This window comes from Pan paniscus, chromosome 2 (genome assembly GCF_029289425.2).
Source record: "Pan paniscus chromosome 2, NHGRI_mPanPan1-v2.0_pri, whole genome shotgun sequence".
NCBI lineage: Eukaryota > Metazoa > Chordata > Mammalia > Primates > Hominidae > Pan > Pan paniscus.
The window spans coordinates 136,085,343-136,107,968 of record NC_085926.1 but is presented as its reverse complement, the minus strand read 5'-3'; the positions used below and the strand labels follow the sequence as shown (position 1 = coordinate 136,107,968).

General features: G+C 40.7%; 1 protein-coding gene across 5 annotated transcripts in view; it reads right to left on the bottom strand.

The window, feature by feature from the left end:
* The window catches only part of ARMC8 (armadillo repeat containing 8), a 112,826-nt gene extending 96,911 nt beyond the window's left edge, over positions 1 to 15,915 (bottom strand). Inside the window, exons 1-2 of one of the 5 annotated variants that reach the window (XM_034957456.3) lie at positions 15,585 to 15,905; positions 14,655 to 14,730 (exon numbers count right to left, since the gene is read on the bottom strand). In XM_034957456.3, coding sequence (XP_034813347.1) covers positions 14,655 to 14,657 — 3 coding nt within the window. In that variant the 5' untranslated portion in view covers positions 14,658 to 14,730; positions 15,585 to 15,905. Of the gene's footprint in view, positions 1 to 14,654; positions 14,731 to 15,584 lie in introns of all 5 variants that reach the window. The other 4 variants (XM_034957459.3, XM_063602951.1, XM_014344389.5 and 1 more) reach the window with 4 other exon arrangements.
* Positions 15,916 to 22,626: the final 6,711 nt, after the last annotated feature.

Genomic DNA, 22,626 nt, shown 5'->3' with positions numbered 1-22,626 from the left:
AGAGTGAAAGAGGGCATCATTAATAACTGTCACAGAATAATATGCATAAAATAAGATTGTTGGAGACAAATTAAGCTGAGTAATCAATCCCACCTTTTGTTTGTCTTTAATAGTGCAAAAGAAAAGCAGAAAAACTTACCGATAGCTCAGGAAACTAGTGAGATGTCCTAAAAAGGCAAACTAGAACAGGCTCTGATTGTCCCTCTGATTGAATAAACTATCCATGACTATGGTGAATTTAAACCATTGCCTTTTGAAAAAAATTTATTCAGGTAGGGTTTAAACCCCAGGCTTGTCATGAATAGGATTTAACTCAAAAAATGGGAAAAATAAGTGTTCAACTCAAGTTTTAGGGTAAAACCATTAGTTTATTAGACAATGAAGAATAAAAATTTGAAGGCTAATAGGAAAATACCAAACTTATTTCAATAAAGTCTTGCTCTGTGTATATTTTATCAAAATATAGTGTTCTTTATTTCTAACATACTCAGATATCATGTAGCAGAAAGAACAAATAATTTGGCATTTGAAGACTTAGGTATGAATTTTAGTTTTACCACTTACTAGCTATGCAACTTTGGAAAAAGCTAAAATTTGAGACCGTTTCTTCAATTATAAAATGGTGATGTTATCACATGTCTCAGACTGTGCCTCAAATTACACAGAAAATCCCTTGTAAACTGTAAAAGTATCCCGAAATACCGATTTTCAGAGTAATTCTATTTCTGTGCAAAGAGGGTAATTTGCTTTGACAAGGGTACTAATAGTCTTCAGTTATTCACATTCATGGTTAAAGCTAAATTATTCAAAAATACCCATCCTCAACTAATAGCAGCTTACTCTCAAACTAAGCTAAATACTCAGCAAAAACCAAATATACTTGTTTAGTATGTTCTAGTTCATTTTCATATCTACTTATTCATTTAATTCATTTGCTCTTTAGAAATTAAAATAGCATTACAATTCCCAATGAGGTATTCTGACCCCAGACGAAATGAATGTTTAAACCAGTGGTTGCTAATCAAAATTTAACATGTCAATTAGTCCACAAACTAGTAGGAACTTCAAGATAAAACTGTTCATAATTCAGCATTGTGAGAGAAAATCCTGGTTTGGGGAGAGATTAAAGAAACAAACACAAAAATAGGAAGTTTGAACTCTACAAAAATTCGATTTTAAATGAAATTCAAATTGTATCATTAATTTACCAGGAATTATGCCAGGTTCTGGATGTAAACAGAGTTCCTTACCCTCAGGGTTTCATAGCACATAAAGGAAACACCATGTAAACAAGCAAGTTACAAGTGTAACCATATTAAAGTGATTTAGTGTAATCATAAAAGTGAACACAACGTAAAAAGAAAATTGAAGATATCATTGAAGTTAGGGACAAGACGGAAAATAATCTCTGAGAAGTAAGGATGAGTAATCTGAAAGATTAATATTAATCTGCCAGGTGAAAAAGGGAAGGGTAAGGTCGGGCGCAGTGGCTCACGCCTGTAATCCCAGCACTTTGGGAGACCGAGGCGGGCAGAGAGTGAGGTCAGGAGTTCAAGACCAACCTGACCAACGTGGCGAAACACCGTCTGTACTAAAATACAAAAATTAGCCGGGTGTGGTGGCGTGTGCCTGTAATGCTACCTACTTGGGCGGCTGAGGCAGGAGAATCGCTTGAACCCGGGAGGTGGAGGTTGCTGTGAGCCAAGAGTGCACCACTGCACTCCAGCCTGGAGACAGAGCAAGACTCTGTCTCAGGAAAAAAAAAAAAAAAAAAAAAAGGAAGGGGGAGAAGACAAGGACTCTAGGTAGAGAGCACAACATATGCAAGAGCTCTAAAGCAAAAAGGTGTTTGAGAAAGAAAATGTAATTTAGTATTACGATGATATAGTATACAGTTGAGAACACAAAACAATGCTGAAGTGTATTTTTTAACTGAGTTGGTCAAGAAATATTTAAACAGCTATGCAGACACTATTCTAGGCAACTAACATTAAAAAAAAAAAAAAAAAAAAGGCCAGGCATGGCTCACGCCTGTAATCCCAGCACTTTGGGAGGCCAAGGTGGGTGGATCACCTGAGGTCAGGAGTTCAAGACCAGCCTGGCCGAGACGGTGAAACCCAGTCTCTACTAAAAATACAAAATTAGTCGGGCATGGTGGCATGCACCTATAATCCCAGCTACTGGGGAAGCTGAGGCAGGAGAATCGTTTGAACCCAGGAAGCAGAGGCTACAATGAGCCAAGATCACGCCACTGCACTTCAGCCTGGGTAACAGAGGGAGACTCCATCTCAAAAAAAAAAAAGCCCACTGAAGGGTGTACATTTTAACAACGGGAGAAAGAGAAAAAGCAATAAACATAATAAATAAGTGATATCATATATTAAGGGCTAGACCCAGCATGGAAAAAATGTTTAATAGCACATTTTGTTTCCAAGTGCTTATACTATACACTGTCACACACTGGAGGGGAGATGGAAGTGGAGGTGAGAAAAGGGAAGGGTGTATGCTAAGACACACACATCACTCAGAAAGCCCCATGCTCTCAGCAGTTCTAATCAGGATCCATTTTGTAAGTCTGAAACATGATTTTGGCTGTCACAATGACAGCAAATGCTACTGATATCTAGTGGGCAAGGACTAAAGATGCTAGATGTCCTGGGATAATAGGCACACATCCCCCCAACTTTCCACTCTCCAGTCATGTAGGCAAAAAACCTAGAGTATAATTCCATTTTACATAGAAACACAAAATATGTTTTGTACCATTTTAATGTACAATCGACTTTCCAAGAATGTAACTCATGTGAATAAAGAAAAGGTGGTATTTTGTCCTGGTAGGAACTTTACCAAAAGTCATTCATTTCAGAAAGTCACATAAAAATATCATTTATTGTATTTAAGTAAACATTACAACATATATCAGTCTGCAGTGTAACTGTCACATTCACAACAAAACTATGTATATTTACAAATATACCGTTACTTAATTACTTCTGGTATAGCAGGACCTGAGTATTTACAGGTTTAAATGATGTTATAAATTAGCTTCATGTCTTTCTCCTTTATTACAGCTGGGGCATTATATCAACTTTTTAAAAGTTACATGTGAGGACAGTTAACTTATCTATGAATGCCACTTCAAGATAGCCAAAAAAGTGCCACAAAATATCTATTATAAGCAGAGTGTGTGAGTCTGATAGGGTTGGGAAACCACAAACTGAAACAACTCAACCTTCCGGTCAACTGGGAGCCCCAGAACCTCTTTCTATCCCTAAAACAATGTGAAACCAAAATTTGATTTTCTGATACCTCCAAAACCCTCAGTTCAAAAAATACTTCCTTTTGTCACTGTGACAATTTACTAAAATGCCAAACAAGTACACTGCTCAGATCAATCACAAATTCTCAATTATTCATTTTAAAGCCCAGTGACAATGTATTTGTACTTGTCCCTAGAGAGATTAGGACTACCACAATACAGAATATCAGACACCAATACTTTAAAAGCAGCATTTTACTAAATTGTGCTTTAATTTCAAATCACGTCTTCCCCTTCGTTCTGGTTGTGTTCTCATGAAATCATGAAAGACAAACAATATTAAATACAACTGCCTAACTGCTGCCTGAAGAGTTCTGGTGATGTGTACTATTTCACTGCCAGAGTTAATTTCACTATTAGACAAAACTAATTGTTAGGCAATTCTTTCCTAATTTTGAGGGAAAAAAATCTGCCTCTACTTGGAACAAAAAAGGATAACACTATCCACAAAGACAGACCTTTTACTTGGAGACAGCTATCATGTCCTTCTTAGGTATTCCAAAATTCCTACATTCCAATTTTCTCCAAAAGGAGAAAAAAATTAGAACAAAATTCCCAAATACTATCCAAAACCCAAGATTTTGATGTAGGCTTTTTTGGTTTTATTTTGTTTTGCTCTTTGTATTCTGGTAAACTTCTAGCCCCGTTAGGACTTGATGAGATTTAAAACATTCAATTCCTTTTATACCCCTTGTGTACTATTTTTGCAACCAATTTTATCCTTATTCACTTTTTGGTAGGTCAAGTTTCACTGCATCCTCCCTCCCAAGATTAATCAAAGCTCTCTACTTTTGTAGCCTCTAGTAACTTCGGAAAGTTTCTAAAATGTTACTTCACAATGCATCTGGGCCTCAACAGTGTAGAATGTAACATACTATGGCAACTGAGATTCCTAGAATGGAATCTACTTTAATTTCACAAACACAATCATAAAAACACTAAAATATATAATTTTTAAATTTAATATACTTGCATAGCATAAGAGGTAAGCCTGACTTCTCAGTAAAGACCAAAAACCAGACTTCACGTGTTATTAAAAATAAATAGTAAATTAATCAGTGCTTATCAAATTTGAAAAAAAAACTCTAAAACATAAGGCTATATGGCCGGGCGCAGTGGCTCATGCCTGTAATCCCAGCACTTTGGGAGGCCGAAGCAGGGGAATCACAAGGTCAGGAGATACAGACCATCCTGTCTAACACAGTGAAACCTCGGCTCTACTAAAAATACAAAAAATTAGCTGGGTGTGGTGGCACGCACCTGTAGTCCCAGCTACTTAGGAAGCTGAGGCAGGAGAATCACTTGAACCCGGGAGGCGGAGTTTGCAGTGAGCCGAGATGGTGCCACTGCACTCTAGCCTGGGTGACAAGAGTGAGAATCTGTCTCAAAAAATAATAATAATAAAGAATATACAATATAAGGCTATACACACAATTTTGTTTTTAAAAAGTGGGAGTCTGGAGATCTGACTCTGATACTTTATATTACAGTGGGCAAGCCAGCCTCTCCGGTTTTCAGTTTTCCTCAATAAAAAATGACAAGAATGAACTAAAGATTATCTGCAGGTTTCTTCCAAGAAAAGATTCCATGATTTTATACTCGAACAAAGAGGGAGTTTCTTTTTTCATAAAAGAAAAGCCAGGGCACAGTTAGATTAAAAGGGATATGAAGAGCAGCCTTTACTTTTTCTGGAGTTTTTTGTTTGTTTGTTTGGCTTTTGCCCCCAAGAGACAGGGTTTTGCTATGCTGTGTAGGCTGGTCTCAAATCTCAAACTCACAGACTCAAGTGATCCACCAGCCTCAGCCTCCTGAGGAGCTGGGACTACAGGTGTACGGCACCACATCTGGCTCTGTAGTGAGTTTTTAATGTGATAATGCATTCTTATTGCCCTTGTAAACTATTAAATATTGCCATAAAATGCTTGGTGGTCACAACACTGAAAGTAATTTAGCATTCATGCTTCTAATCAAGTACTATGATGTTTTCCCTTTTAAAATATGGTATAAATCATAAAGAGCTATCTGGCTCTAGAAGATCTGTAAGGTTTCTTCTCACTATTAAATTCAATTCATTTACTCTTCACTATAGATGAGAATGCTTAAACGGAGGGTCAATAAAAGATACCTCTGGATAGAGCAAATGAGATAAGAACCCACTGTGTGAGACAGCATAATCTGAAAGTCCAAGGGAGCAAGAACTATCTCTGGAAAGCACATGCAAAGTTACAAAAATGATCAGGAGTTTCACAAAGACTGAGATATCCTCTGGATTGGTTGAGGTTCATTTATATGCCTCCCAAGGTGATAAGATGACCCAAGAAGTCCACTAGGATGTATTTAAATGCCAACTTCTCAATCCTCACATAACAAAGTGAGGCTATTCAGATATGGGTGAGGTGTTGCCCTGGCCCATAAGAATAGTTGAAATTATTATTCAAAATTGCTGTCATGTAATTACTTAGAGATCCTGGGTACCATCTTTCATGGCACACCTTCGAAGTAGTATTGTTCAGACAGGCCAGGCGCCTTCCTGATAAAAAAGGGCTTTATTTGCTTCAGATTCTTACAGGCAGTAATAGCCCTGCCTTGGAGCTATCCATGGTGCTTGCCTCAGACTCAGCCCATCATTTGCAGCAGCTGGTGCATTCACTTTCCTATTACAGTACCACTCAAGATCTGTCAGACCTGACCTGTCACCCACATTGTGGCCTGTGACAATCACGGCAATATCGCAGGCCACTTCGAATCTGTCTATTCCACTTTGCCTGTGTCCAGACCCACAATCACCTTACTTTGTAGTTTGTTTGGATCTCCAGATAACCTAGCTTTGCATCCCAGGCCTGCTACACAATGCCCTTTCTGTGGACAAAGTACACCTTCTAGGAGATTACTGGCATACTCTGGGTAAAAAATTGTAGCTCTTCAGAAACAATTCCCACACATAATAGCTCACATGAGTTTTAATACCTTATTGCTACAATCTTTACCATTCCAAAATGATTTTAAATGACTTAAAAAAAAATTTTTTTTTGAGACGGAGTTTCACTCTTGTTGCCCAAGCTGGAGTGCAAGGGTGCGATCTCAGCTCACTGCAACCTCTGCCTCCCGGGTTCAAGCAATTCTCCTACCTCAGCCTCCCAAGTAGCTGGGATTACAGGTGTGTGCCACCACACCTGGCTAATTTTTTTTTATTTTTAGTAGAAATGGGGTTTCACCATGTTAGGCTGGTCTCGGACTCCTGACCTCAGATGATCCACCTGCCTCAGTCTCCCAAAGTGCTGGGATTACAGGCGTGAATCACCGTGCCTGGCTTTTGCTACATTTTCTTGACTCACACTGGGACAAGTGAAGAAGTTAATTCTGGAGTGACTTCTGGGTTTCAGGGAATCCAGCAATCTCCAGAAATTATGCAACTATTTAGGCATATGCATGTTCTCCTGGGAAAGCAGGTATTGAGATTCTCATCCTTAAACAGCTAAGAACCAGAGATCAATACACTGATGATGCCAAAATAATGATCATTACCCCAGATTTAGGCACTCAACCTTTTTTTCCAACTGACTACAAATTTGGCATGTCCAAAATGAAACTCATTTTCCTACTTACTCCCCTAACATATTCCTCTCCTAATTCTCACCATCTCAGAAGATGATACCACCTGGCCAAAAAGGCATAAATCCTGTGAATCATGCTTTATCATAAAGATCATCATGACTCTTTCCTTTTCCTTAGTCTCCCTTATCCCATCAATCACCATTAGCTTTCTGAAAGCCTAAGAAATTCTTAAAAACACCCCTAAGGCAAAAGAAGCATGTGTTCAATAATTACTTTCCAGGTGGTAAAGACCTCCCAATATTAATAGATCTTATAGGTTGAAAACTCCCCATTGGACCACAACTTTTTATTTTTAATATAAAGCCTTACACTGTTTCATCATTCCTCCTTCCTCTAATACCTACATTATGAATATGCTAGAAAATGTAACTCTTCATTCCTCTGAAATTAGGGAATGCGGTCAAAACAGTTTTTTTTTTTTTTTTCAACAAAATGACAAGTGGTGGGGCAGGGGGCTATTTCTGTAAAACTGCTCTTATTTGGAATACCTTTAATTTCTATCTCAACAGTCCCAGGGATCATAGCACTACTGTTCAGTGAAGGCAGCTGCTCTCCAATTTCTAGAGGATAATAGGAGCTTTGTTTTTTTTCATGTAATACCGTCTCTTTACCCAGAAGCCAACAGGACAGATGGTACTGCAAAAACAAATGCCAAATCAGAATTGAAAAACATACAAGTCAGAATCACTGACATTCCTGTCTGCTGACAGTATTTTAAAATTTAGCGAAAATAGGAGGTGATAAGAAGGCTAGGTCTCAAAAGTAAAATCTGAAGACCCTACATAAATGTGTTTCTGATTCTTTGCAGAGTTTAAAAGACTTCCTGAACATGCACTATCTTAGTCTTTCCTTAAATACACAGCAAGATGTCCAGAAACATACAATGAGCACCTCTCATTTTTCACACACTGCCATTAAAGATTAGAAAGTTCACATTGATTCATTGATGAATTTATTTTTATTTTTTTGAGATAGTTTCACTCTTGTCACCCAGACTGGAGTGCAATGGCACAATCTTGACTCACTGCAACCTCCACCTCCCAGTTGGTTTCAAGTGATTATCCTGCCTCAGCCTCCCCAGTAGCTGGATTACAGGTGCCTGCAACCATGCCTGGCTAATTTTTTTGTATTTTTTAGTAGAGACGGGGTTTCACCATGTTGGTCAGGCTGATCTCGAACTCCTGATCTCAGGTGATCCACCTGCCCAAGCCTCCCAAAATGCTGGGATTACAGGTGTGAGCCACTGCACCTGGCGATTTACTGATGAATTTATTTTAGGACCACCTACTGACATACCCTGTACTTATTAGTGCTTTGTAAACTAATGGCAAACTTTAAAATGTGCTGTACAGATTTTATTTTGCATTTATTACTAAAAACCTAGGGAGGCCAAATTTATGTTTACAGGATAGTGGGTTCAACTTCACAGCAATTTTTTTTCCTAATTATTGCCAGTTATGGATGTAAGAGAATAAATCATTAAGTAGCTATAGGCAAGGCCAACAATATGCTTATAACTGTAGAGAACAGAACAAAATGAAGGAATATCCAGATTTGGAATACCCTATACAGTTCTAACAGCTACTTTTCAAAAAAAAAAAAAAATGGCGGCTGGGCATGGTGGCTCACGCCTGTAATCCCAGCACTTTGGGAGGCCAAGGTGGGCAGATCACGAGGTCAGGAGACCGAGACCATCCTGGCTAACACAGTGAAACCCCTTCTCTACTAAAAATACAAAAAAATTAGCTGGGTGTGGTGGCAGGTGCCTGTAGTCCCAGCTACTCAGGAGGCTGAGGCAGGAGAATGGCGTGAACCTGGGAGGCAGAGGTTGCAGTGACCCGAGATCGCGCCACTGCACTCCAGCCTGGGCGACAGAGACTCCGTCTCAAAAAAAAAAAAAAAAAGCTGGGCGCAGTGGCTTACGCCTGTAATCCCAGCATTTTGGGAGGCCGCGGCGGGCGGATCACGAGGTCAGGAGATCGAGACCATACTGGCTAACATGGTGAAACCCTGTCTCTACTAAAAAATACAAAAAATTAGCCGGGCGTGGCAGTGGGTGCCTGTAGTCCCAGCTACTCAGGAGACTGAGGCAGGAGAATGGCATGAACCCAGGAGGCAGAGGTTGCAGTGAGCTGAGGTCGCGCCACTGCACTCCAGCCTGGGAGACAGAGCGAGACTCCGTCTCAAAAAAAAAAAAAAAAAAAAAAAGACATAATGGCACTGGGAAAGGACTGTAAAGAAGACAATTAAAAATCAACAAGTGCCCAGCTGTTTATAATAGCCTACAAAGTGATTCAAAGACAATTTGTTACCTTACCTCTCTACCAATACAAAGTGACCAAAATTAAATGCAACTATCCTTTTAACAGGGTCTTTCACAGAGCATAAGTTTTCATTTTGGTAAAGTCCAATTTATCAATTTTTTAATAAGTAATGCATTTGGTGTTATGTCTAAAAGTTCTTCACCAAACCTAAGGTTCTGCAGATTTTCTCCTGTTTTATTCTAAAAGTTTTATTTTATGATAAAATCTATGATCCATTTTGAGTTACTTTTTGTATAAGGTATGAGATCAAGGTTCATCTTAAATTGTGGTTAAGAGGATGAAAAGGCAAGTTACAGATTAGGAGAAAATATTTGCAAATACCTATCTTACAAAGGGTTCAGATTTAAAACATATAAAGAGCTTTTGGCTGGGCACGGTGGCTCACACCTATAATCTCAACACTTTGGGAGGCCAAGGTGGGCAGATCACCTGAGGCCAGGAGATTGAGACCAGCCTGGCCAACATGGCGAAACCCCATCTTTACTAAAAATACACACAAAAAATTAACTGGGCGCGGTGGCACACACCTGTAATCTGAGCTACTTGGGAGGCAGAGGCCCGAGAATCTCTTGAGCCTGGGAGGCAGAGGTTGCAGTGAGCTGAGATCACACCACTGCACTCCAGCCCGGATGACAGAGCAAAACTCTCTCAAAAAATAAGATAAGCCAGCGCGGTGGCTCACACCTGTAATCCCAGCACTTTGGGAGGCCAAGATGGGCAGACTGCCTGAGGTCAGGAGTTTGAGACCAGTCTGACTAACATGGTGAAACCCCATCTCTACTAAAAATACAAAAATTAGCCAGGCATGGTGGTGGGCATCTGTAATCCCAGCTACCTGGGAGGCTGAGACAGGAGAATCACTTGAACCTGGGAGGCAGAGGCTGCAGTAAGTTGAGACCAGGCCATTGCACTCCAGCCTTGCCAACAAGAGCGAAACACATCTCAAAAATAAAATAAAATAAAAATAAAACCTATAAAGAGCTTTTAAAACACCACAGTAAAGAAGCAAACACTCCAATTAGAAAGTGGGCAAAAGGACATGAAGAAATATTTCACCAAAGAGAAAACATGGATGGCAAATAAGCAAAGATTTTCAGGCCAGGTGCAGTGGCTCACACCTGTAATCCCAACACTTTGAAAGGCTGAGGTGGGAGTATGGCTTACACTTAGGAGTTTGAGACCAGCCTGAGAAACATGGTGAAACCCCGTCTACATGGCCAGGCATGGTGGCACACACCTGTAGTCCCAGCTACTTGGAAGGCTGAGGCAGAAGGATTGCTTGAGCCCAGGAGACAGAGGTTGCAGTGAACTGAGATCACGCCATAGCACTCCAGCCTAGGTGACAGTGCAAGACTGTCTCAAAAGGATAAATAAGCCTGTAATCCCAGCACTCTGGGAGGCCGAGACGGGTGAATCATGAGGTCAGGAGATTGAGACTATCCTGGCTAACACAGTGAAACTCCGTCTCTACTAAAAATACAAAAAATTAGCCAGGTGTGGTGGCGGGCGCCTGTAGTCCCAGCTACTGAGGAAGCTGAGGCAGGAGAATGGTGTGAACCCGGGAGGCGGAGCTTGCAGTGAGCTGAGATCACACCACTGCACTCCTGCCTGGGCAACAGGGGGAGACTCCATCTCAAAAAAAAAAAAAAAAAAAGGATAAATAAATAATAAAAATATTCTCAACATTATTAATCATTAGGGAAATGCAAATTAAGACCATGATGAGATATTACTACACATCTACTAAAACAGCTAAAATAAAAAAATAACAGTATCAAATGGCAGTGAGGATACAGAGAAACAATGTCTCATATATTACTGGTAGAAATGTAAAATAGTACAGCCACTCTGGAAAAGTTTGTCAGTTTATTTTAAAATTAAACATGCATTTACCATCTGATCCTGCAATTGCACTCCTGGGCATTTAGCTCAGAGATATGAAAAGTTATGTTCTTACAAACCTGTACATGATTGTTCATACTACGTTATAATAGCCAAAAACTAGAAGCAACCAAAACGCCCAACAGGTAAATGGTAAACGAGCTGCGGTACATCCACACCATGAACTACTACTTAACAATAAAAAGGAACTACTGCTACATGCAACAATATGGATAGATCTCAAAAGCATTATGCTGAGTGACAAAAAACAACCTTAAAAAGTCACATACTGTATGATTCCATTCATATGACATTATAGAAAATGACAACATTATAGAGATGGAGAACAGATTAGTGGTTGCCAGGGGTTAGGGATACCTGTTGCGGGAAGAGGCTGGGTAGGTGGGACTATAAACAGGGAATATGAGGGAGATCTTTGTGGTGACGGAATAGTTCTGTATCTTGACAGTGGTGGTAATGGTAACACAAATACACATGTGATAAAATGATACAGAAACAGATACATACTTATACCAAGATCAATTTCCTTGTTTTGATACTGTAATGTAACTATATAAGATGTAACCTATGAGGGAAACTGGGTGAAGTGTACACAGGGACCTGTCTGTACTATCTTTGCAACTTCCTGTGAATCTATAATTATTTCAAAATAAATGTTTTTAAAAATGCAATCAACATAATTCAAAAGTATAGAAAACATTGCAGAAATTTATGAATTTGTTGAAAAGGGTGATGTTGTAATGTTAAATGCAAACCAAAGAGGGATGGGGTGGTCACAGTGCAGTCTAGAAAGAGGGCTGGAGAGTTTGTCCAACCCTCCAAAATAGATAGTTCAATCAAACATTTACTGAGTACCTAGGATTTGCAAGACAAAGTGTTACTTCTGAATTAATCTACTCTCTAATACGACAAGATAGAGTATTATTAAAGACCTCTGCAAAAGCAGTTCCCTTTGCCTTGTATGCTCTTCTTCTGTCACTTTTTCTAGTTAGTTCTTACTTATCCTTGAACTTTCAGCTCAGCATCACTTCTTCAGGGAAACCTTCCCTAGTTCTTCCTATTGCCCTCCATATTAGATCAGTTTCCTCTATGACATGTTTTGAACAGCACCCTATATACTTCATTCATAATACTAATCACCATTCACAAACTGTGTGATTATTTGATATCTATTTTTCCCACTAGGCTAACATTTCCAAAAGGACAGAGGTCTGTGTAGCTTACAGCTGTATTCCCAAACTCAACACCATGCTTGCCTAGCAAATGGCAGAAGCTCAAAGTAGATGTACAGAATATATATATACAAAGCTAAAATTCATATGTACAAATGAGTAAGAAGAATAAGATTTACTGGAGTTTGGAAGAATTCTGTATCACTCTAACCTGAGAAAGCCGGTTTATACAGGATAGCAGGTTCATGTAGAAGATAAAGAATCTCGGCCGGGTGCAGTGGCTCACACCTGTAATCCCAGCACTTTGGGAGGCCAAGGTGGGTGGATCAGTTGAGGTCAGGAGTTTGAGACCAGCCTGGCCAACATGGTGAGACTCCGTCTCTACTAAAAATACAAAAAAATTAGCCAGGCATGGTGGCGGATGCCTGTAATCCCAGCTACTCAGGAGACTCAGGCAGGAGAATCGCTTGAACCCCGGAGGCGGTGGTTGCAGTGAGCCGAGATTGCGCCACTGCACTCCAGTCTGGGCAACAAGAGCAAAACTCCATCTCAAAAAAAAAAAAAAAAAAGATAAGAAAATAAAGAATCTCAACTCTGAAGCTGAATATAAACTTGGGCCTTTGGGCAAAACAAATTCAATCAAGAAAAGAAACCGAGGAGCGGCTGTACGAAGAGTTCTTTAGGAAAATTTAAGTAGACATGGACTTGCACTGAGAGTGTAAGACATTAAAGACAGTAAAAATAATTAAAAGGACGCTGTGGTAGTGCAGGCACAAAACAACAAAGTCCTGAATGAGGGTGGTCATGGGAAGAGAAAGATATGAGAAACACTAAGAATAAAGAAGCAACAGAGCTTAACAACTGGTAGATACAGGGGGATGAAAGGAGGAAGAATCAGAGATTATTCAGGAGGTTTAACGGTGACTTATCAGTGAAAGATAACACCATTAACAGAAATTGGGAACTCATAACTAATTCCCCTTAGGAGAAGGAATGTGCTTTATCGGAAGCGATGGGTGTCATCCACACAATTTAAGATATAAGACTAGATGTAGAAGAAAGTCAAGGTTGGCAATGCAGATGTGTGAACTGATCAGTTAAGGTTACAGGAAAATCAATGAGATCTCCCAAGGAGAAGGTATAAAGAGACTCAAATGGAAATCCTTTAAAACAACTTGAATGCCTCCTTGCTGAAATTATGTTTATCAAATTATAGCGTCACCCAGACTATGAGCTCCTGAAACGCATTTCTGATCTCATCCTTGCATTCTCTAACGTATACAATACAGAGCTTGTACGTAACTGGTACATTGTAGCTTATTAAAGGAATCAACCATTCAAGATAATTTCTGATGAATGTTTCCTGTTCTAGTTTGCATTTCAAAACATGGTGCTCTGGGTAGTACTTTGAAAGGTACAGGTTTCACTTTAAATTAGTAAAATCAGTGAATTGAAACATTTTAAATCATTTATCCAAAAGCTCCTACTTCCCAAGGCTCTAGGAGTGAAGATCTGATAGACCAGACTTTGGGACTACGGAAATCCTTTTTTTTTTAATTAAAGAAAAAAAAAAAGCCCCTAATGAGACTAGGGCTAAAGGCAAATCCTAAATAGAAGTATTAATAGAAAATACTCTTCAAGAAGTTTTTGAATAAAATAAGCAGAAAATATTATTTACCAAGGAAGTGAAACAAATGAAAACTTTCAATCATATGCATTATACAAGTTGACAACATCCAAAAAGTAAGCTTCAGGTGAACTGAAGGATAAATGAAATCTAAATGATTAATTAAAGGAGAACTGAGAACAGCCAAGACACATACTATTTTTTTTTTAACATAATGAGGTAAAAGTCATTGGCCTGCACTCCCACAGAATATTCCTGGGTATTACAGTCAGTGATGGAGTAACAGGCTAATCTGATCTAATACTTAGGTAAACAGTATTTCCTTAGTTGCAGTTTAAAAATAAGAAAAAATGACTGCTAAAATGGATCAGGGGAAAAATCTGTTGACAGCCTCACAAAATTATTATTGTATTGACAACTTAAGCCTTTTCAAGGTTGAGGTCTGCCACACTGCTCTAACCCTGAATCATAAGCAAATGTCCTAGGTGCTTTCAGATAGGTGAGTTTGTTTGTGGGACAAGTCAGAGAAGAGAAAAGAAACCGGTTGTAGTTACAAGACTCTAGGAACCCGACAAGTCATTTATAATCCAACTACCCTCTCAATATCAGACTGGCTTCCACAAGTCTAAAAGATGGTCAATCAGTATTTGCCTGCTTGTTTCCAACAATAGCAAATGAACCATGGGTAAACTGACCATTCTCAGAGTCGGACAGCTCGAATTTGTTGCAAAATCCTTCGAAGTTATCTCCCAGTAACTTTCATTCCTGGTCCTGGTTCAAGAGCAACATAGTGAAAGGTGAAAGTCGTCTTTTTCTTTAAAAAAACTTTTTTTAAAAAAAAAACAACAGGTTTTACTTCCTGGCATGTCAATACGTTCCCTTCTTTCAACAATGGGGAAATAAATCTCACCCCCTTTTCCCCCCTTCAATGTTTGACTCCCCTTAAAGAAAAACGGAATACCAGGCACAGGGAACATAGAGTTCCTCTGACTCAGAGCCGCGACCTCTGAGCAGAGCGGAGGAAAGGGGCTTAAATAACCACACACACTAGGAAGAGTTGCAGCTGATACGAATCACCATTGCCAAAAAGCAAACAGCTTCAGCCGGTGCCCAGGTGCTGGGACGCGATAGAAGCCGCACAGACTTGGCCTGGCAGCTCTGAGGAAATGGGGGCCAAGGAGCCTGCACCTCTTCTTGCCAAAGCCCGGGAGAGCTGAGTGGGCGCTCGTTCTCAGGCCGGCTGCAAGCCCGGCGCTTCACAAGGCAGAGCGTTCGGCCCCCGGGAAGCGGCATCGCTAAAAGGAAGGCTCAGTGAAACGCTTGGCAAAGTCCAAGCCGCGCCGCCCAGCCAGTTGTCTGTCAGCCCAGCCACCCCGCCTGCCAGACGCCATCCTGGGAACCCGCACCGGCGGGAGCTCCCGGAGTTGGAAACGTCTTTGGCTCGGCCGGGGTCCCCTCTGCCCGTCTATCCCGCCTGTCCACCCTCGCTCACTCCCTGGCCCGAGACTGAGCCGGGGTCCACCCCAGGGGGTGGTGCCCAGGAGGCACACCACGCTTGGGGGAATGGTGGAGACCGGGATGGCGCTTCCTGGAGGGCGGGCGGGCGGCCGCGGCGGGTCACTCACCGAAAGGACGCTCATGCGGATTGGGGTCTCCAACAGGCACGCCATCTTGAGCCTTCCCACCCGGCTGCTGCAGGCGCCGGCGCGGGGGCCGGCACTTTCGACAGCCAACTATTGGCCAACGCTAGGCACCGCTCCCTAAAGGCAGCCAGATAGACGAGAACTGGCCACGCTCTGGACACCGCTCAAGTACCGGAAAGGCCCGCAGAAAGAAGGGCAAAAGGGAATGGCGTCAGGGGCTGTCCTACGAATCGTTCTCTCAGAAACAGCAGCTACTCTGAGCCTGGGTTAGAGGTGGAAGCGGGCAGCGGTTTCCGCATGCGCAAAGAAGATCTGCCGGCCCCACCTGCCGCTCGCGGTGGGCGGGTCCCCAGAGGCGGAGTCTCGCCCTGACGCTGCGAGCTTTACGGACTGATTAATTGCAGTTTATGGATTCCAGTATTCACATTTGGAAAAAGTAGTACGTGGAGCCACATACATAGTTTGAAGTTCACTTTCATATTCATTCTCTCTCTCTGCACCAAACTCCCGGCGTCGTTATCTCCATTTTATAGGTGGGGAAATTGCGATCCCAGAACCTTTGCCAACCCTAAGAGTGATTGTTTCACGATCCGATACAGATATGTGACTTGCCTTAGCGTTGTGTGCCGGCCCCGTTTATTCTGGTGTAGTGTTAAGAATAGCCAGAATGCTTGGGTTTCTTCCTAGCTACTTGACTTATCAGCTGCTTTACCCTGGGCAAGTTATCTAACCTTCTGTTTGAGTTTCCCTCATCTGTAAAATAAAGGTTAATGAGGATAGAGGAGTCAACAAACGTGAAGCTCTCAGAAAAAACCTAGAACATAGAAAGCGTTATACAATATGTGTTAACATTTCTCCAGCTTCTGAGTTAAGTGGGGAAAATGGGGGCAAATATCTAAATATTTCGCACTAAAACACTCTGATAACCGAAGCTAAATAAAAGTATGCTTTCAATTATACTTGATTAATTCAGCTGTCCTACTACTTTGTGTGTGTGTGTGTGTGTGTGTGTGTGTGTGCAACACTGCCCTTGACTTGGTTGGATAAGTTTCACCTTCGTACTGCTTGCAACCAGTAAGGTTTTCACAGTATGGTTGCAATTGGCCTGTTAACATTACTTGTATTCCTTCCATTTCTATAGCCACACCCTAATTCAGGCTCTTGTAACCTCTCCCCTGGACTACAGCAATAGCCTTCCAACTGGTCTTGTAGCTGGTAGCCTCTCCCGCACTCTGCTCCTCACTGTTTTCCTGTCTTCCTCCTGTACTTGGTTTCCAAATTTAGTGTAGCATTTACCACCCCTGCTTATGGGTCTGTGTTCCTTAACAAACTGTTGAATTCCTGGAAGGCAGGAATTTTATTTTAGGTAGTCCTTCTGCTATAATACTATTTCTGAAACTTGGGTAATCTGTACACCACCTACACAATCTTTGCCAATCTGCACCTAGGTATTATTATTCATTCAATATTTTTATTTAAAGCCAATTTCAACTCATTAAAAATTTTTGGCTTTATCCTAAACCATAATACTCTGTGAAATCAAGTTTGTTGTGCTCCTTGTTTTTATTCTAGTACACATTAACTACAAAAAGTTTAAATGTCCATCCATGGACCACCTAAAATCACATCATGTACTGCATACTGCAATGGGGCAGAACATAACCCTAATACATAGTATATAGAGTCATTATAACTGTATTTGATCCACACTCCATCCATTAGCTCAAGCAATACATCCTCCAGGAATCGTCTCCCCCAGGCATGGGTTAGATACCCTTTCCCCCATGCCTTCATACTTCACTTTAATTGTAGGGTGGTTTTGTTGTTGTTAATTGTTTCCGTGTTTGTCTCACTATACACTTCAAGACAGGCACTGGGAGTTTTATCTTCTAGGTTGTCTATCTCAGTGCCTAGCACAGTCACTTAGTAAATGTTTGTTGAACGAATTTTTGGCTTAGTTTGAGCCTGGGACGAAGATTTGGGTGCATGTTGTTTATTTAGTAAGTGCTTTCAGGGAACAAAATTGATAGGTCAGGGAGAGTGAAAAAAGAAAATAAATATTCAAGATAATTGTCCATTATTGATGCCACTGTTTATTCCTCAATCACCTCTGAAAAACATACAGAATACCTCTCTGGATTGTCCATCTTGAAGCTACAGCATTCATCCACCAATACCATATGTATTGGTTGCGGATTTCCCTAGGGCTATTAACTCCCTGCCCTCCTGGATTATATTTGTGCCCAGAACAGAACGGGCTTCTTTAACCTGATACAAAAAAGCAGAGTCTGCAGGTTTCATCTTAGGGTGGGATATAGGCAGCATAAATCTGAGCTTGCACAGAACTGTCACTGCTGCTGTGGCTGAAATCCGAGCGGGGAGGAGCTAGAAATGTGACTCAAGACATCTTACACCTATGTCTGTTACCCAGGCTTTCCTGTTTTATATCCAGAAGACTGACATAGACATTTTACAGGAAGAAAGCATTGAATAGCCAACTCCTAAGCTTGGAGATCAGGAATCTTGCTCCCAGTTCAAATTTTGCTGATAAATAACTTTAGGTACACTCTTAAGTAATGAATAGAAATTGGAAGATAAAAGGAATTTTTGATTCAGCCTGCATGTGACGATAACAAAACAGTTAAGGGTGGGCGTGGTGACTCACACCTGTAATCACAACACTTTGGGAGGCTGAGGCTGATGGATCACCTGAGGTCAGGAGTTCAAGACCAGCCTGCCCAATATGGTGAAACCCCATCTCTACTAAAAATACAAAAATTAGCCTTGCATAGTGGCATGCACTTGTAGTTCCAGCTACTCGGGAGGCTGAGACAGGAGAATTGCTTGAACCCGGGAAGTGGAGGTTGCAGAAAAAAACAAAAACAGTTAAATTTGGCACTGTGGTGAGGAGAGGAAAATATCCATGCTGACTACTCTGCAAACAGAAATGAAACTTCTCCCTGTCATTCCATGGCTCTTAGAGCAGTATTAATTTCTGAAAAAAAAAAAAAAAAAGACAACAAAGTGTGAGTTTAATGAAGAAAAAAAAAATGAAATGCAAAACAAGAAGTAGCCAGAAAAAAATCTGAAAAATCTTTATAAATATCTTTGTGGAATTGCCTAAGATGAGAAACAAAGCCAGAGAGAAATGTATCTATACAAAAATAGGAAAATTTAAAGTGTAGGGAGATAGGTATAATCCAAAACCTGAATGGTCCCAAAAGAAATTTAGAAGAATCTTTAAAAAGACTTGAAAACGGGCCGGGCACGGTGGCTCACACCTGTAATCCCAGCTCTTTGGGAGGCCGAGGCGGGTGGATCACCTGAGGCCGGGAGTTCGAGACCAGCCTGACCAACATGGAGAAACCCCGTCTCTACTAAAAATACAAAAAAATTAGCTGGGCATGGTGGCAGATGCCTGTAATCCCAGCTACTCGGGAGGCTGAGGCAGGAGAATCGCCTGAACCCGGGAGGCAGAGGTTGTGGTGAGCCAAGATCACGCCATTGCACTCCAGCCTGGGCAACAAGAGCGAAACTCGGTCTCAAAAAAAAAAAAAAAAAAAAAAAAAGGAAAACAGATGAAATACTTTAAATAAAAAAGAAAATGGACTGACAACAGTATAGAGGAGATACAATGCAGTTCAACAGACACTAACTACAGGTTTTCTTGTGAATGCACTGAACTAGAGTTTTGAAGTGGAACAAAGACATGGTTCTTTCCCTCAGCAGACAGGAATAAAAGTGAGACTGTGAGGCTGGGCGCAGTGGCTCACGCCTGTAATCCCAGCACTTTGGGAGGCCGAGGTGGGTGGATTACCTGAGGTCAGGCATTTGAGACAAGCCTGACCAATATGGTGAAACCCCGTCGATACTAAAAATAGAAAAATTAACTAGGCGTGGTGGCACCTGCCTGCAATCCCAGCTACTCGGGAGGCTGAAACAGGAGAACTGCTTGAACCTGGGAGTGGAAGTTGCAGTGAGCTGAGATCGCACCACTGCACTCCAGCCTGGGTGACAGAGCAAGACACTGTCTCAAACAAAAAACAAAAAAAAACAGTGAGACTGTGAGAGGTTCAATAATTTGCTTAAGGTTGCTTGGGGAGTAAGAGGCTGAATCAATTTTGGTACAGGTTTCTCTGGTTCCAAAGTTCTTTCCAGAGCTCCTACAGTCCTCTGGGACTTAATAGGACTTTCCCAGATGAGACTACCGAATGTTCATCTAAGCAACCAACCTATAAAGGAAAGTCCACAAGGGCTTTTGCGGTGGGAAATAATGCATCAATAATTCATCAGGTCCACAGAGGGTGTGAAATGTATATGCCTGGCCAGGCGCAGTGGCTCATGTCTGTAGTCCCAGCACTTTGGGAGGCGGAGATGGGCTGACTTGAGCTGAGCTCAGGAGTTCAAGACCAGCCTGGGCAACATGGCAAAATCCCATTGCTACCAAAAAAAAACCAAAGCAAGAATTAGCCAGGCATGGTGCCTTGAGCTTGTGGTACCAGCTGCTTGGGAGGCCAAGGTGACAGGATGGCTTGAGCCCAGAAGGCAGGGGTTGCAGTGAGCTGAAATGGTGGCACTGCACTCCAGCCTGGGTGACAGAGTGAAACCATGTCTCAGAATAAAAACTAAAAAGAAAATAAAAGAAATATGTGTATGGCTAAAATAGAAGTAGTGAGATGTTTACAAAGTTTTAAAATTAGAAACCACAGTAAAAAAGAAAATACTTATTTAAAAATTGAATTACTGCTACGGTAGAATTCCAACTTACAAATGTAGAAGAAATGATAGAATTAGAAAATCAGGCTGGGTGCAGTAGCTCACACCTGTAATCTCAGCACTTTGGGAGACCAAGGCGGGTGTACTTGAGACCAGGAGTTCGAGACCAGCCTGGTCAACATGGCAAAAACCTGCCTCTACTAAAAATACAAAAATTAGCTGGGCATGGTGGCGCACGGCTGTAATCCCAGCTATGTGGGGGCTGCGGCACCAGAATCACTTGAACCCAGGAGGCAGAGTTTGCAGTGAGCTGAGATCGTGCCATTGCACTTCAGCCTGGGTGACAGAGCAAGACTCTCTCTCAAAAAAAAAAAAAGAAAAGAAAAGAAAAGAAAATCAACACTTGACAACTGTGTGAGTTATAATTGTTTCAAGCAAGAATCATCAATGGATGCCACAACTAAGTGGTGAAAATATTAAGAGAAACAGGATATTTACACAGTCTTAAAGTGTCACTCTACAAGATACTAAGGATAGTAGAGTACCTGCCATTAGATACCTACTAATGGTAGGTAACATTTTATTTAAGTCATTGTAATTAGTATCACCAGTAATGCAATAAACACCATGATATCATGTGCTGAGAAGAACACAAAATTACTTCTGTGGTATTCTTGCCAAAACTACATGAATATAATCATGAGGAAACATCAGATAAACCCTAGTTAAGAAATATTCTACAAAATAACATACTTATACCCTTCAAAAATATCATGAAAGAAAAACTGAGGAATTGTTTCAGATTAAAGGACACCAAAATGATATGACAACTAAATGCAACCTGTGATCTGTAATTGGATCTCAGACAAGGGAAAACTTTTTTTTCTTTTGCTATAAAGGACATCAATGGGAAAATTGGAAAAATTTGAATAAAGTCTGTAGATAAGGTATCATTGCTAATGTATTGATTTTGATAATTGTACTGCTGTCATGGAGAGAATGCCCTTGTTTTTAGGAAATACACAATGAAAAATGTAAGTGTAAAAAATTGAGTCACTGTGGATTGAGCAACTGTTTTTCTTTAATAATGAAAAAGAAACTCTTTTAATTTATTTTAATAATGAAAAGAATTTCACAAAAGAGAACTTAGCTAAGGATCCTGGAAATTTATTCATTTGACAAAACATAGATAGATAAATAGATAGATAGATAGATAGATAGATAGATAGATAGATAGATAGATAGAGATATACTAGGTACCTACTATGTGCCAGGCACAATGCCCAGGAGTGGAATACAATTATGAACAAGACGGATATATTCCCTGTTTTCACAGAGCTTTCAGGCAAGAAGTAGAGAGTCAAGGGAACAAGTCATTACACTGTAGGGTGGTAAGTGAGAGGGTGTGGGTCCAAGGGAGTACATAGGAGAGAAACCTCACCAGAACTGAGATCATAGGAGGGCCTTATGGTAGAGCTGGCACCCAAGCTCTGACCTGAAGTGTAAATAGGAATGAAGCAGGCAAAGCCCTGTATGCTATTCCACACAGATCCTGGCTCATCCGTGAACATTTGTCTAATCGAACAATTAAGATACTACTTCCCTGGATATAGATGTGGAAACACTGGCAGATTGTCCAAAATCATATTAGGACAAGAGCCCCAATTATTTATAGGTGAAGAAGAAACACTATATATACTATCAGCCCATCTTTGATGGTTATATGACCTTCTGGATTGCCCAGGTAATAGAAAGGCTCCCCTACGTCTCTCAAGCAAGGGTGACCACATTAGGCAGATGCATTTCAAATGGGGAAGCAATAATAACAAATTACACAAAATAGATCTGATCTTTTTACCACTTAACAATACAGGAACATAATTTGGAAGCCATAAAACCTATACACAGGAGATATTCCTTGTTTTTTTCCTGCTAAAATCAGAAAGTCTACAAAATTTCTGATAAGTTCAGAGATTAGAGACACCACAGGACTCTTTTATCTGTCTGTGATGTTTGCTTTTCTGTACAATTACTGACTACAGTTTTACTGCATCAGGCATAGGTCTCTGTCTCTCAGCTTTCTTGTAGCGTGCTGCCATCAGGTGGTAATAGGTGCCATAATCACTTAGTTCAATTATAAGATATGGATAGCAATGATGAATGTTTTTCCTGATGTCTGTTAACACTTTACTTATAAGCGAATTTGAAAACCCATTGCCCAAATACACCATAGTGCACTCCCTTATTTCATGAAGGTTTCTGCTCAATATGTCACCCTAACAGCAAGGCCTTCCTGAACTACCTTGTA